The 14,602-nt window shown below is 58.3% G+C and overlaps 1 protein-coding gene across 7 annotated transcripts in view; it reads right to left on the bottom strand.

The window, feature by feature from the left end:
- The window catches only part of PTK2B (protein tyrosine kinase 2 beta), a 27,054-nt gene extending 12,452 nt beyond the window's left edge, over positions 1-14,602 (bottom strand). For 2 of the 7 annotated variants that reach the window (XM_065681949.1, XM_065681950.1), the window contains exons 1-4: positions 14,057-14,601; positions 1,271-1,518; positions 273-451; positions 79-166 (exon numbers count right to left, since the gene is read on the bottom strand). In XM_065681949.1, coding sequence (XP_065538021.1) covers positions 79-166; positions 273-451; positions 1,271-1,477 — 474 coding nt within the window. In that variant the 5' untranslated portion in view covers positions 1,478-1,518; positions 14,057-14,601. Of the gene's footprint in view, positions 1-78; positions 167-272; positions 452-1,270; positions 1,519-14,056 lie in introns of all 7 variants that reach the window. The other 5 variants (XM_065681946.1, XM_065681947.1, XM_065681948.1 and 2 more) reach the window with 5 other exon arrangements.

Genomic DNA, 14,602 nt, shown 5'->3' with positions numbered 1-14,602 from the left:
CTGGAGCCACTGCGTGGCTCAGGGGGCCTGCAGAGCAGACTTGGCTGGGGCTAGGAGACCCCCAGGACCACCCCTGACCTGCTGGTAGAAGTAGAGCAAGGTGGTCCTGTCTTCTTTGAAGCGCTCTATGAAATCCTCTGGCAGATAGCGGATCTGGAGATCATACCTGGCAACAGGAGAGCCACCGATGAGGACCAGGCTGCAGGAGCTTTCCCTCTAAGGGGACTTGTGTTTGGGACACAGAGAGGGACAGCACCATCCATGGGTCCTACCTCCACTCGGCCTCCAGGTGCAGGCACTCGTACTTCTCCTGCACCTCGCCCACCGTGAGGTCCGGGTGCAGCCAGTGGATCTCATCTGACTTCACGTGCTTCAGCCGCAGCCCATAGCACTCAGCCAGCTTGATGTCAGGCCCAATGCGGCCACTCACCAGGATGGACCTGATCACCTCCTGGGGTGGAAAGGAGCAGGGCTGAGACCCAAATGTCCCCAGCCAGGCTTCAGAGGAGCTTTGGAAAGCAGGAAAATGAGCAGGAAATACAGTACAACTGCAACGGGAATGTCCCTGGAGTGAAAACACAGCCCTGGGGCACAGCCACCTGCCCCAGTGGTTTCCATGCAAAGCCTCCAAAGATGCCTCAAGCTTGATCTGCAAGAGCCCACAGCCTGAATATAGAATCACAGAATGGTGTGGGTTGGGAGGGACCTTAAAGCCCATGGAGTTCCAACCCTCTGCCATAAGGACACCTTCCATTAGACCAAGTTGCATCTCCCTTGGTGGACACCATCCCTGCAGCACCCAAGCACAGAGCCAGCGCTGGTCCCCAGTGCCCACACATCTTCCCCCAGCTGGGATGCCACAGTGTTCCAGGTAGGAAGGATGAGGAGCACATTGATGGCCCAATACCACCATGACCATGATGGAAAGGCACCAATATCACCTTCACTGTACTCCCAGCCCCATGTCTGCACAAGCAAAGGGCAGATGTTGGGTGCAGAAGTCCCACCGGGATGGGGAGAAGGACCTGTATTCTGGCTGGCAGGACAACAAGAGGTGCTGTTGGCCACAGAGCTGGATGCTTTGGACTCCCCATGCCTGCCAGAGATGGCCAAATTTTCTGTGTCCTCCAGGTTTTGGTGCTTCTCAGCCACAGGGCTCTGGAAGCCACCAATGCCATAGGAAAGGGTGTCTGGAAGGGAGCTATCTCTGATGCCAGGTGGAGAAAACAGGCCCCCATTCCCTGCCCCATCCAACCCCCTGCCCACGTACCCGGATCTCCGTTGTCACAGGGCACTTCACCAGCTTGAAGTTCTTGCCCATGTTGAAGCTGTTGCTGTAGAAGCAGACCTTGAGGATGCGCATCTCCTCCTTGTCCATCTCCAACGTCCCCATACCTATGGTGGCCTCCAGCGTCCCGGCCAGGCTGCGGGAGGAGCTGCTCCGCGGGCGACCCAGTGCCTCGGGGATGGTGGACATCCTCAGCACACCCGGGGTGCTAGGAGCTGAGCATCCCTTCCCTGCGGGACAGACCGTGGGGAGTCACCCGTGGGGTGGGGAGAGGGAGGGTGGGGTGCAGACAGCAGGGACACCCCAGGGAGGGTGGGGAAGGGAAGGGACAGAGAGGTGGAGATGGATGGAGATGGACAGAGATGGACAGAGAAAGTAAAGAAAGAGAGCCTGACAAAGGGTGTCCGCCCTTTCGCTGCACCCCCTGGCCATGCATGGCCACCGTCACCACCAGGAGGCCAAGGCCAACTCATCTGAGCCAAACCTGGTGTCCTTGTCACCTCCAGAGCAAAAAGCAACACCTCTGTGGCCCAAGCATCTCCACAGCAATACATCTGTGCCCTTGACACCTCCAGAGCAACATCTGTGTCCCCATCACCTCCAAAGCAACAACTCTGTGTCCCCAGCACCTCCACAGCAATACATCTGTGCCCTTGACACCTCCAGAGCAACATCTGTGTCCCCATCACCTCCAAAGCAACAACTCTGTGTCCCCAGCACCTCCACAGCAATACATCTGTGCCCTTGACACCTCCAGAGCAACACCTCTGTGTCCCCATCACCTCCAAAGCAACACCTCTGTGTCCCCAGCACTCACCATTTTCTCCCCCACACATGAAACCCGGGTGAAGCTTTCAGGCTGCAGGGTGAAGGTTTCCCAGCACAGGAACCTGCAGCTGCAGCTCAACAATGTGACCCCTCAACCAAGCTGTATTTAGCAGAGAGCTTTGTTAAAAACCAGAAAAAAGCACAATGGGGCAAGCAAACAGTTCCCTTCTCCCCTGCAAGGAGGATACTGATTTGTATTGATTTGTTCTTTTATTTTTAGAGGGATAAAACCCTCTGAACCCCCCAAAAATGTCATTTGAGCTGGAAGGGAAGAGGCTTGAGTTCTCCTTCTGCTGAAAATAACAACTAATGTGGCAGGTTGTTGGAAGATCCAAATGGATCCAAAATTATCCTCTTTGTGTGGCTTTTGGGCTGCAAGCTGGGCAGGGCTGGCACAGAGGAGGGTTTGCTCCAGGTGGCTTTCTCCATCTCTCTGGACGTGTACCTGGCTGAGGCCAGGCAAACTCAGCTCGCATAACCCCAAAGAGGAAAGGAGCTTGTCTCAGCCCAGCTTCCTGGGAATGCACAGGGCTCTGCAGGGAGTGAAAGCCAGCCAGCGCAGACAGGTGCATGGGATGGATCCAGGTCTGCAAAGAGCTGCTCCAAAGTGATCTTTCTGGGGCATGAAACCCACAAGAAAGGTGGAAGTTCACCCGTTAGGGTGCTCCTCAGCTGGAGCCCCACCTGAGCTCGGGCTTTGGGTTACTGATTAAACAGCTGAGAAGCTGTTTGCAAACCGGAGCGTTGCAGCTCTCGTGTGTCACGCCAGGTCTGCCACACGGAAATGTCTCAGCATGGCACGGGGATTCCTGGCAGGGCTGGAGGCAGCTGAAAGCCATTCCCCCCTGTCCTGTCCCTACAGGCCCTTGTCAAAAGCCCCTCTCCAGATTTCTTGTCAGCCCCTTTAGGCACTGGAAGCTGCTCTAAGGTCTCCCCTTAAGGAGACTTCTCCAGGCTGAACAAGCCCAGCTCTCTCAGCCTGTCTCCATAGCAGAGGTGCTCCAGCCCTTGGAGCATCTTCACAGCCTCCTCTGGACTCACTCCAACAGCTCCATGCCCTTCTTATGTTGTTGTCCCAGAGCTGGACACAGGCCTGGGGGGGGTCTTACCAGAGTGGAGCAGAGGGGGAGAATCCCCTCCCTCGACCTGCTGGTCACGCTGCTGGTGATGCAGCCCAGGACACAGTTTCTAAGCTCAGGCGCACACTGCTGGGTCATGGGGAGCTTCTCATTGACCAACAGTCAAACAGGATCAGAGCATCCTTCACCTCACCCAGGACAACCCAGCCCAACCTCGCTGCCACCTGCCTTGGCACTGGACATCTACAAAACCAAGTGGGAGATGGCAAGAAAAACATGCAGCAAGGAGCTACTGGCAGGAACCCTTCCCCAGCATGGCCACTGAGGTTTTCTCTCCCCATTCCCCCATTTCCCCTCCTCACTGGATTTGCACCATCATTTGCACAGTGCTTAGAGGCAGCTCCACTGTAATTACAGCCCGGTACAATCCTGCACGCTCACGGGGTGCTGTGTGCTGCCTCCCGCGAGCTTTGGCTTTTTAAAGCAACTCTCCTGAGTCACTGCCCTAAAAATAAGCGTGGTGTAGCCTGGCACCTTCAGGTCTGTACGAAGGGGTTTGCTGGCAGCGGTGCAACATGTGGATGGTGCAGACTTTGTTTTCCAGGTTTCTCTGAGGGAACAGGGAATGAAGCTCTGCATCTCCATGACTGCGATGGAGCATCGCTACGACAGTAACAGGATGCTGGGATGTTAACCCTGGACCAGAGCAAGACTCAGGCCAGCAGCAAGTCCAGCCACACCAATGGTCACAAGCAAGTGAATGCGTATGCATCTCACACTTGGTTTGGGGGTTTGTTTCACAGCAGTGTCTCAGCCTGCACAGGCAGGAATGTGCAGCAACCCACATCCTTCGCAGAACACCTCGGTGGTCAGCTCTCTGCTGATGCTCTTTCTTCCCAAGACTAATTCTCGTGCAGGCTGCAAGGGCTGGCTGAAGTGGGGATGACCAGAGCACCCCCTCTCCCCATCCTGTCATCAGCCATGCTGGTGAAGATGAGGCCATCCCTGCAAGCAACGTCAAGGATGCTCCATCCCTGAGTGACGCCAGCCCACGGACTGCATCCACATTGCGGCTGTCCAGCACTGCAGTGTGCTAGACAAGTGTTTCCAGTTCAACAAGGCTCAACCAGCAACAGGATCAGCAAAGCCAGCAACTCCCCCATCCCAGCTCAGCAGCACGCACCGAAACGCCTCCCTTCAGGCTTTTCTGCAGCTCCCGCTGCTCTGCAGCAGAGGCAGAACCCAAAGAGCTTCTCCTCCCAGAAATACCTCAAATAAAGGCATTTCTGCTAAATAGCTCAGAAATGAACCCTGCATCCTCTGGGTTTCAGAGGGGCCATCCTGGGGTCGGTGAAGTGGGATGATGGCCCAAGCCAGCCCCTGGGTGGGGGGAGCCCAGGTCTCAGCGGAGCGGGGCAGTGGCTGCCTTCACAAGTGTGCTGGGGCACACAGACCAGAAGTATTTTGTTTTGTCTCTTTTTTCTCACTTTCTGCTTTCTTCCTCCAGCCCCATTCCCACAACGCGTCCCCGCATAAGCTCGGTGAGCCCACGGGGCCAGGACAAGGGATGGATGTCCCCTGTGTGTCCCTACCCTGATGAGTGGGATGCAGGGAGCATCCTGCAGGGAGCATCCCTGACCATCACAGTCAGAGACAGACAGGGCAGGAGGCAGCTGGCATAAGCAAGGGCATGTCCTGTGTCTCAATGTCCCCTCAAGCCCAGCACGGATAACGGGGGATGGCTCCATCCCTCCAGCCGAGCACCCCCCAGCCTTGTAGTTCCTCCATGTGACAAAATGCCCATTCCAAATAAAGCCAGGAATGCAGTAAAGGCAGCGCCTGCACCGTGGCTGCACAGCGCCTGGGGGCATATCGTTATGCCATTTGGCTGGAGGGGACATGTGTCCCATATAGACCTGGCCATACTCTGCCTCTCAGCTTTGGGGCTGGAGAAGAGGCCACGGCCACAACCTGAGCCCCTTGTACCTCCACCCTCTGCCCACTCACCTCCCCTCTGGCATGGGGATGCTTCCCACAGGACCCTGTCTCTGTCCCCAGCAGGCACAGTCCTGTTGGATGCGTGGCACAGCCCCAGCCAGGCACATGGGGATGGAGGAGCCCGCGAAACAAAACCGAGAGCTTGCACTGATGCCACCACCACCACCAGCCCCTTCCACAGCCTCTGTATCACCCCCAGCACCCTCCATTGCAGGTGACACCCCAAAAGGTCCCCATGGCTGCTCAGAACCACCTCCCATCCCGCGCCCCGGCACAGCCCTGGACCAGGAAGTTTTTCCGGTCGCTCCCATGCTCTTGGAAGAGTTTGGTGCCTTTGGACCCCCGAGGCGAGGGTCTCGGGCCCACCATCGCACCCCATGGCACACAGGGGACGGGGAGCGGGAGGAAAGGCAGCGCTCACGGCGAGGTGTGCGCGCCCACGCCGAGCCCGCGCTGATGGAGCGGGCGCTTCCTGCTGCGGCCGACAAGTGCGCGCAGAGGCATCTGCGTAGCACCCAGCAGGCTGGGACCCCAGGCTGGGTGGTCCCAGCAGGGCGCTGGATGCAGGCAGCAGCCGGAGCTGCCATCTCACATCCCCTTCGGCTCCCACCGAGCAAAGCACAACCCCGAAGCGGCTGTGCCGAGGGGAAGCCATCCCAAGGACATGCAGGGAGCACGGGATGGGGTGACCTGAAACTTACCCTGAGCACCCAGGAGGGTCTCAGCTGCCAGATCAGCCCATGGGGGCTATCACCTCTCATACGAGGACCTGGCACTTCCCACTCCAAACCGTGCTGCCCCTTCTTTCGCAGCCACCAAGATGGATCCAGGCTCCATGCAAGGAAAACACACCCCCAGGAGCAACCCTGTCATGGGGACTCCAGCCCAGCCTGAGTCACCCCAGGAAGCAGCATTCCTCAATGGCAGGCGACAGCTAAGGCAGGGCACAGCAGGCCCTTCCCTATCTATGCAGGTATTTAAATGACTCATTACTTTATTGCTCAGGTTCCCAGAGTAACAGAAACGCTCTCACCATGTTTGGCACCTACAGCACCAAGCTCCAGCCCTGCTTCAGCACTGAAACCGGGGAGTTTCCACCACATTACTAGGAGCAGGGATGGGGTCTCTCCAAGAGATCGCTGCCATGGTCCACCACGCTCACAGAATTGTGTCTCATTCCCCTTCATTCACCCCAAACCTGCCGTGCCCAGGTCCCATCCATCATTTCAGCCCTGTCCCCAGCGGGCAGGGGGAGCAGGTTTTTCCCTCCCTGCTGCAGACCCTGGCTGACAACACAAAAATGCAGCATGTGGCCTCAGGGTGCTGCCGGGACCTCTGCAGTGGCAGGGAGCTGAGCTTGAGCCAGACATGAAACCGCCATGGGTGTAATGACACTGCCCTGCTTGCCATGCCACAGCCTGCTCGACCCCAGCCCCGCTCCCTTGCACATCCCATTGCTGTCCTCCCTCCATACTGGCACTTGGAGCATCTGTCTCTAACATAAGAAGGATGTGGAGTCCAGAGGAGGCCACAAAGATGCTCCGAGGGCTGGAGCACCTCTGCTATGGAGACAGGCTGAGAGAGCTGGGCTTGTTCAGCCTGGAGAAGAGAAGGCTCAGGGGAGACCTTAGAGCAGCTTCCAGTGCCTAAAGGAGCTACAGGAAACCTGGAGAGGGGCTTTTGACAGGGCCTGTAGGGACAGGACAAGGGGGAATGGCTTTAACCTGACAGAGGGGAGATGGAGATGAGCTCTTAGGCAGAAGTTGTTCCCTGTGAGGGTGGTGAGGCCCTGGCACAGGGTGCCCAGAGAAGCTGTGGCTGCCCCATCCCTGGCAGTGTTCAAGGCCAGGTTGGACGGGGCTTGGAGCAACCTGGTCTAGTGGAAGGTGTCCCTGCCCATGGCAGGGGTTGGAACTGGATGAGCTTTGAGGTCCCTTCCAATTTAAACCATTCTGTGATTCTGCCACTCTGTGACTTCAGGGGATGTGAGGACGGCAGCAGGGCACGGGGTCCAGCAGTGGGAGCTGCCTGGGGGGCACAGGGACATTCCCACTGCCCCAGTTCCCGGCCCAGAGCAGGCAGCACTGGGGCAGGCTGCGGGACAAGGGCTCCTCACGTGATGTGTGTTTGCAAAGCAAAGGAAGTGACACAGGCTCCGGATGGAGCTGCCTCATGGGGGGTTGGAGCAGGTACAGAGGTGCTGTGCCCTCTGCTAAGGGACCCCAAAACATCCCTCCCCCCCCCCCCCCCCCCCTTAGCAGCATCTCCTGACAGGGGCCAAAACCACCCCCAGTGGACAACAAGCACCCCAGCCCTCCTCAGGTCCCATCACATTCCTGCCCATCGGACATCCATATTGCCACAACAGGGGGGTTGCCCCCCCCCAGGCAGGCACCCCCCTTTTCAGACTGGGAAAACCTCCGTGTGGTTGGGTTTGGGTGCAAGGCTGGACATGGCCTCACATCCCATTGCCCCCCCATATCCCATCTCCCAACACTGCGACAGCGGCCTGCACCCCAACAGCCAGTGAGTCGATCCCGGGAATTCAAAATAACACCCGGAGAGCTGCCGTCAAAGCCCACGCACACAGCTCAGAGGGAGGGGGTGACTCAGGCACGGGGGAAAGATCTCCATGTTCCCAGCACAGAGCAGCACTGTTTATCTGGAGCCGGGGATGGGACGAGGCAGGACCATCTGGGGAGGAACAGCTCACCAGGAGATGGGGACAGCATGCTGCTGGCAAAGCGGGTCCCGGAGGCACTGGGATGCTGGTGCAAGGCTTCCCATCAGGGTGCACCAACCCCCAGCCCCACACGTTTTGGACATGGATAACACAGTGCCTGGTCCTGAAGGCAAAATATCCCCCCTGAGCTCCTGCTAACTGCTCCCAGACACCTCCTCCCCCGGCAACAGAGCCCAGCAGCCGCCCCACAGCATTTGATGTGCCCCATGGCTGCAGCGTGGGGAACAGAATCTCCGCCCCCCCCCCCCCTCCGGTTTCAGATGCAAGGTTTGCTACAACAGTCCCTTCTGGTCTGCACCCTGATGGAGACGTGCCAGAACTGCCTGCGCATCTGAGCTGCTCCAACTGGGAGCAGTGCGAAAAGACACAGCCCCAGGCTTTGCAAGAAGAGGGTTTCACCCTAAATCCCGCATCTGTAACGGCACAAGAGACACAACTCACAACTGAGCCAGCAAACTGTGTTTTATATTCCCCTGCCCACTGCCTGCAGCTGCCAGACACAAAACCGACCACAGACCAGCTCTGAGATCTGGATTCCAGCCCGTCTTAGGAAGGGACCAAAGTCCCACAGCCCCACAGAAGTGCTACAATCCTACATCACAGGGCTCATCCTGGGGTTCCCATTCATTCTTACAAGTCATAATGTAATTACCACTTGGTGCTTGGGTTTTCCCATGTACATCCACCACCAGAAATGGATCCAACCCTATTCCAGGCAAGAACAATGCAACTGAAGCATAAGGCAAAAGGGTCAAATGTGCCAACAGCTCCCCACATCAGGCCTGGGAGGCTCTGGAAGCACTTGAGGGTAGCTGTAGGGGGGATGCTAGAGATTCTTCTGGCACTGGGATGATGCAGGAGGATGGATGGGGCTGAGGCAGCATCCCCAGGGCAAGGAGCTGGTGTGGGCTCAGAGCTTCAAACTTCCCCATCAAACCAAACCACCCAAACTCACACAACACTGTCAGGCTAAAACAACCCATGAAGAGCAAACAAAGTTTCTCTTTGGGGAAGGGAAACAGCTTCCCAGGAACAGGGGGACTGTATTTCCCAGTAAGCTTTCTGCAGGAGAAGGAAGCGGAGCAGGCGAGAGCTTGCAGCATCATTTCTGGCCTGGCGAGAAGCGTGCTGGTGGGTCCTGGTCGCTAAGCATCCCAGTCGCCAAGCAACCCATGGGAACGGCAGGAGTTGCTGCTCCTGCTTCCCTTTGGGAAGGAGGAGGAAAAGGAAAAGAGAGGGTCTGGGGCGGAACTGCCCAATGAGTGAGGCTGGGATGGAGCTGGCATCAGGGTGTGCAGTGGCATGTGGCCAGCATCACCGAAGTGAAGTGCCCATCATCACCGAACTGAGGTGCCCATCAGGGTCCCTCTGCAGGCAGGGGACTGCTCCTGGGTGCTTACACTAATTCCACTTAAATTCACCTCAGCTTCATGAAGCAAACTCATCTCCCCCAAAACTCCGGGCTAGGCTGTGGTTTTTTCCAGCAGAAATTTCCAGGGAGGGTGCAAACTGCAGCTCCTGCAGTGCTTTCCCTGCACCAAAAAGGAATTTCAAGCTCCAGCCACTTCTCCACAGCCTGGAAAAGAGCCCTCGTCTGGGCTCACACCGCACTGTGATGACTTCTGCAGGTGAAACGTAACCAAGCATCAGCTTGGAAGTCACCCCTGAGCCCTGCTTTGTAATTCAATTCCCTTTCCAAACTGCCAAGCTCCGCTATTATGCTTGGTAGATGCATTAGCAGCTCTGGGGCCACCCATCAGAGAACGTTTTGGGCTGGAAGGGACCTTAAAGCTCATCCAGTTCCAACCCCTGCCATGGGCAGGGACACCTTCCACTAGACCAGGCTGCTCCAAGCCCCGTCCAGCCTGGCCTTGAACACTGCCAGGGATGGGGCATTTTATGTTCTTGCTCATTAGTCATTCCTAGCACTGCTGCACAGCCTCACACGAGCCTTCCCCACCAAACTGGAACTTTTTCACCTTTTGCAAAGTTTTCAGCCTTTTTCTCATAAAGATAAACCTTTTAAATGTAATTTAAATAACAAAATAAGGCAGACGACTCTCTGAGGTACCTTCAACCCTCTGCCTGCCTGGCATGAGCCGCAGGAGAACCAGCTCAAGCCAAAATGGGACATTTATTCCGCACTAATTCACCCAAATTGGTTGATTTCCGATTTGGTTTCACCAGGAGGTCCCTGGTTTTTGACCTCGAGGTTTTCTTTTGAATTGGACCAGGGCAGCAGGTCCCAGGAATGCATTTCACTGCACCCATCTCAGCGCAGGGCCAGCGCAGTGATGCTCTCACTGCTGGAGCTGGTTCAGCATCCTAGGCTATCTCTGCAAGTGGAAGGTTCGGGGATGGTGGGGGATTTCCCATCTGAAATCCCTTTGTGCTTCAGCCTTCACAGATAAAACCAGACAGTAAAATGCCCCGGGTTCTGCCAGGTGGAAATTCCCAGTCGGCTGGAAGTGGCCCCAGCACGGCCCCATAGGGACAGGCCAGATCCTGGCAACCCAGGCAGGTATTTTGCCTCTGGCTGTAGCGGCAGAGGGAGGTGAAGGCAATCCCCCTTCCTCCCCTCTTCTGCCCCACTGTGGGTCAGAGCAGAGAGGGGAGCCCCAGCTTGGCCCCAACCAGCTCTCCCCCAGCTCTAACTCAGCAAGTGCTGTACAGAGAGGGGGGAAGGAAAAGCCTCTGTGGGGCTGAGCACTGTGAAGGGAAGAGAAGATTTTCTTCACAGACGCCTGCGAGGGGTATAGCTGGGCAGGGGCAACAGGGTGTGCAGTGTGGAATGGTGTGCAGCATGGCATGGTGTGCAGTGCGGTCAGGTATGCTGCATGGCTGGTCATGCAGTGTGACTGGTCATGTAGTGTGGCTGGATGTGCAATGTGGCTGGATGTGCAGCATGGCTGGATGTGCAATGTGGCTGGATGTGCAGTGTGGCTGGATGTGCAGCATGGCTGGATGTGCAATGTGGCTGGATGTGCAGCGTGGCTGGATGCGCAGTGTGGCTGGATGTGCAGCATGGCTGGACGTGCAGCATGGCTGGATGTGCAGCGTGGCTGGATGTGCAGTGTGGCTGGATGTGCAGCATGGCTGGACGTGCAGCATGGCTGGATGTGCAATGTGGCTGGCTGTGCAATGTGGCTGGATGCGCAGCATGGCTGGACGTGCAGCGTGGCTGGATGTGCAATGTGGCTGGATGTGCAATGTGGCTGGATGTGCAGCATGGCTGGATGTGCAATGTGGCTGGCTGTGCAATGTGGCTGGATGCGCAGCATGGCTGGACGTGCAGCGTGGCTGGATGTGCAATGTGGCTGGATGTGCAATGTGGCTGGATGTGCAGCATGGCTGGATGTGCAATGTGGCTGGCTGTGCAATGTGGCTGGATGCGCAGCATGGCTGGACGTGCAGCATGGCTGGATGTACAGTGTGGCTGAACGTGCAGTGTGGCTGGACGTGCAGTGTGGCTGGACGTGCGGCGTGGATGGACGTGCGGTGTGGATGGATGTGCAGTGTAGCCCACTGTGTAGCAGCTTGCACAAGGTTCAGAGGCAAAGCACCCCAAAAACTTGCTGGAGACAGTTTAGGATGCAAGACCATGGTCAGGTTGCCCATGGCAAGCTCCTGCCCATGGCAGTGCTTGGGCTGAGGCTGGGTGGTGGGGCTGGGAGCCAGCAGAACCAGTACCAGGACTCTGTGCCAGGCAGGGACATGAGCAGGGAACAGGCAGAGCTCTCCTCCATCAACAAACAGGGCCAAGATGCTGAAAACCTGCATGGACATCACCACCTGTCCCCATTGCAGGGCATCACCGTGCAATTCTCTGCTCTGAGCAGCAACGCAACACTTCTGGGGATGAAATAACACACCCTGAACCCTGCTCATGCTGTCAGGCAGCTCTTTGCTCACACACGCTGGGCCTTCCAGGCGCATGTGAACCTGCAGCACTTCCTTCCCTGCACAGCACCTTCCTGCACAGTGGGGCCATCCCAGTTCAGCCCAGTGCACCAGCTAACCTGCCTTACTGGTAGTGGTAACCAGGGAGAAGCTTCCCTCCACCCGGGACGTGGCTGCTGGGTTTTTCCCTGTGGTAACCTAAGTTCTGTTGAAACTATTCGTTAGCACAAGCACAGCAAACCGCTCCGAAACAGAAAGTCCAGCCGAGCCCTGCGAGGTTTCCCCGGGGGCTGACGGGAGCTGCACTCCAACGCGTCGTCCTGTTCCTGTTCCCTCTTTGAAACCGCTTCCCCAAACGGAGCCGGGTGGCCTCACTGCAATGCCACCACAGCCACCGGCCCTCTCCCTCCATGCTCCATCCCAGGGGAAAACACAGCCATGGCAGAGGGGTTGCCACCCCTCGGGAGGATTTTCCACAGGAAAAGCCTGATTTACCCCTGTGGCTGCCCAGGGAAAGGTCTCCCTGAGTTTTTTGTGTCAGGCATCCCAGGTTATACCCCTGCTGCGTGCCAGGATGCCTCGGTGGAGGAGACGTGGGTATCACATGAGGTCTGCCACCACTGCAATGTGAAACACAAGCAAGGCTTTGCACGAAAGGTTCCCAGCTCCGTCTACCCCTCATGAGTAATAACTCTGCCAGGGAAAAAGCAAAATGATTCAGACACCGCTTTCCCAGCCCCCAGCGCCTGGAAGAGCCTTTATGCTGAACATTAATATTAGCTGAGCACGAAGGCATGGAAACGCAGAGCCTGGGGACAGTGGCACTTGTGGCCCTGTGCACCAGACCCTTGCACACGCATGTGTCTCACTAGTGTGTGCAAAGCACCACTGACAAAGGTGAGGGTGTGCTTCCCATGCACATCACCACCCTGCACCGCGTGTGCATCCCTGCCTATCCTTTGAGATGCTGTGCAGCCCCTGTCCCCTGCAGCTACTGCCACCGCCTGCTGCCCCACTCGTCCCCTGCTCTCCACTGCTCCCCAGGCACATACACAGCCAGGTCCCTTGCAGCTCGTGCCGCTCTGACTCTCACCTATGCCCTTACAGACAAGGCTGTGAGCTATAAACCAGGGCTGCAGACTCCAACCCGAAGGATGATCTGCATCCCGATGCTGCCGTTCCCTGCCCGGCACCAGGAAACTCGCAAGTGCCTGGTTTTGGCTCTGGCTATGAGGATCTCTCATTACAGCACCACAGAGGTGAACTCACAGCATCCCCCTGGCCTTCGCCATGCTGCTGATGCCAGCAGGAGTGATGGTGGGGACAGGGCTGTTCCTGGGGTGTTCCTGTACTCTGGCAAGCCCCAATGTCATGCCTTCCTCGGGCTTCTTCCAGCTCAGAGGAGGGGTATGTGATGGATGCAGTGGGACACTGTAAGGCTGTCCCTTACCCAACAGATCTGGGGGCTCCAATGGCCACCTTGTCCTTGTGCTGGGCCCAGACAGAGGTAGAGGACACCCTCTTGCAGCACTGCCTTGCCTATGAAGCCTCCAGACACCCCATGCTCAGGCCCAGCCACCAGCACTGACCTCTCCCCACCTCCTTGCCCCTATCGCCAGTGCCTCATCCAGTGCAGTCCCAGGGCACACATCCGTCCTTCCCTGGGTGCTGCATGTCACCAGCTCCTCATCACCTCCTGGGACAGTCTGAGCCCCACACAGCACCTCCAAGACCCCCAAATCCATTCCAGTCCATGCCCATAGGGTCAGACATCCCCTGGATCTCCTTGTCCCGCGGGACCTGGCAGCGGGGCCGCCCTTTCCAGCCGGGAGATGTGGGGCAGTTACCCAGCCAGGGCTGTGTTAGCGGAAGCAGCGTGTCCCGCTGGGACCATGCACCCCCGGCTGCACCGAACCCCAGCACAGGGCTCCTGCATCACCCCCTGGGCTGCAGCGCTCCCGGCTCCGGCTGCCCCCCATGTGCCCCCGGGCACGGTGCCGGTGAGCGCAGGCAGGAACCGCCCCGCCGCTGGGCAAACACCGACGCCGGCAGGAGACAGCAGAGCCCGGGCACCTCCCGGCACCCGGCCACGGTGCCCCAAACGGCCCGGCGGCAGCAACACACCATGGGCCCGCTGCCCCTTTCCTGCACCCTCTCCTCGGCTCTCCTCCATCTCCCCAGCACCCAAGCGTCCCCTCTAGAGCGGGCAGAGGCTCTCACCTTGGCGAGGGCACCGGAGTCACCGTTGTCCCTTCGGGCCAGCCCCGCTCCTGCGCTGCCGGTGGGGAGGGTGCCCCGATGGGTGCGTGTCCCACGGGTTGGTACCGGTGCTGAAACCACTCCTCCCCGGTGCCTGCTTCCGGAAAGGGCTCGCTGTGGGTGCCCCCGACGCCGGGACGAGGAGGCAGGAGGTGAGGAAGGCCCGGGACCCCTCAGCTCACCTTCCCCACCTCGGTCCCGCGGGCGGGTCGGGGCAGGCCTTGGGATCGGTCAGGAATCTGGGCAGGGAGCCCAAGGCAGCCGTGTTCCGGCTGGTCCCGCTCCTACCTGGGGGGAGCTGGCGGGCCGCCCGCTGCAGGGCCCCCCACCAGAACCATGGGTCAGGGGGGGCCGCCCCGGCACCGCGGAAGAACCCGAGGCAGGAAGGAGGAGAATGGTGCAAGAGGCGGCCGGGTCACGGGGCACCGCCACACCCCCGGGGCACAGCAACACCTCCCTGCTCCTGGGGTGCACCGGGCCCCCCTTCAGTGCTTGCTGTAAGGCTCC

The sequence above is a fragment of the Lathamus discolor genome, chromosome 5 (genome assembly GCF_037157495.1).
Source record: "Lathamus discolor isolate bLatDis1 chromosome 5, bLatDis1.hap1, whole genome shotgun sequence".
Lineage (NCBI taxonomy): Eukaryota > Metazoa > Chordata > Aves > Psittaciformes > Psittacidae > Lathamus > Lathamus discolor.
The sequence above is the reverse complement of the archived record's forward strand: the minus strand, read 5'-3'. Positions and strand labels throughout refer to the sequence as shown.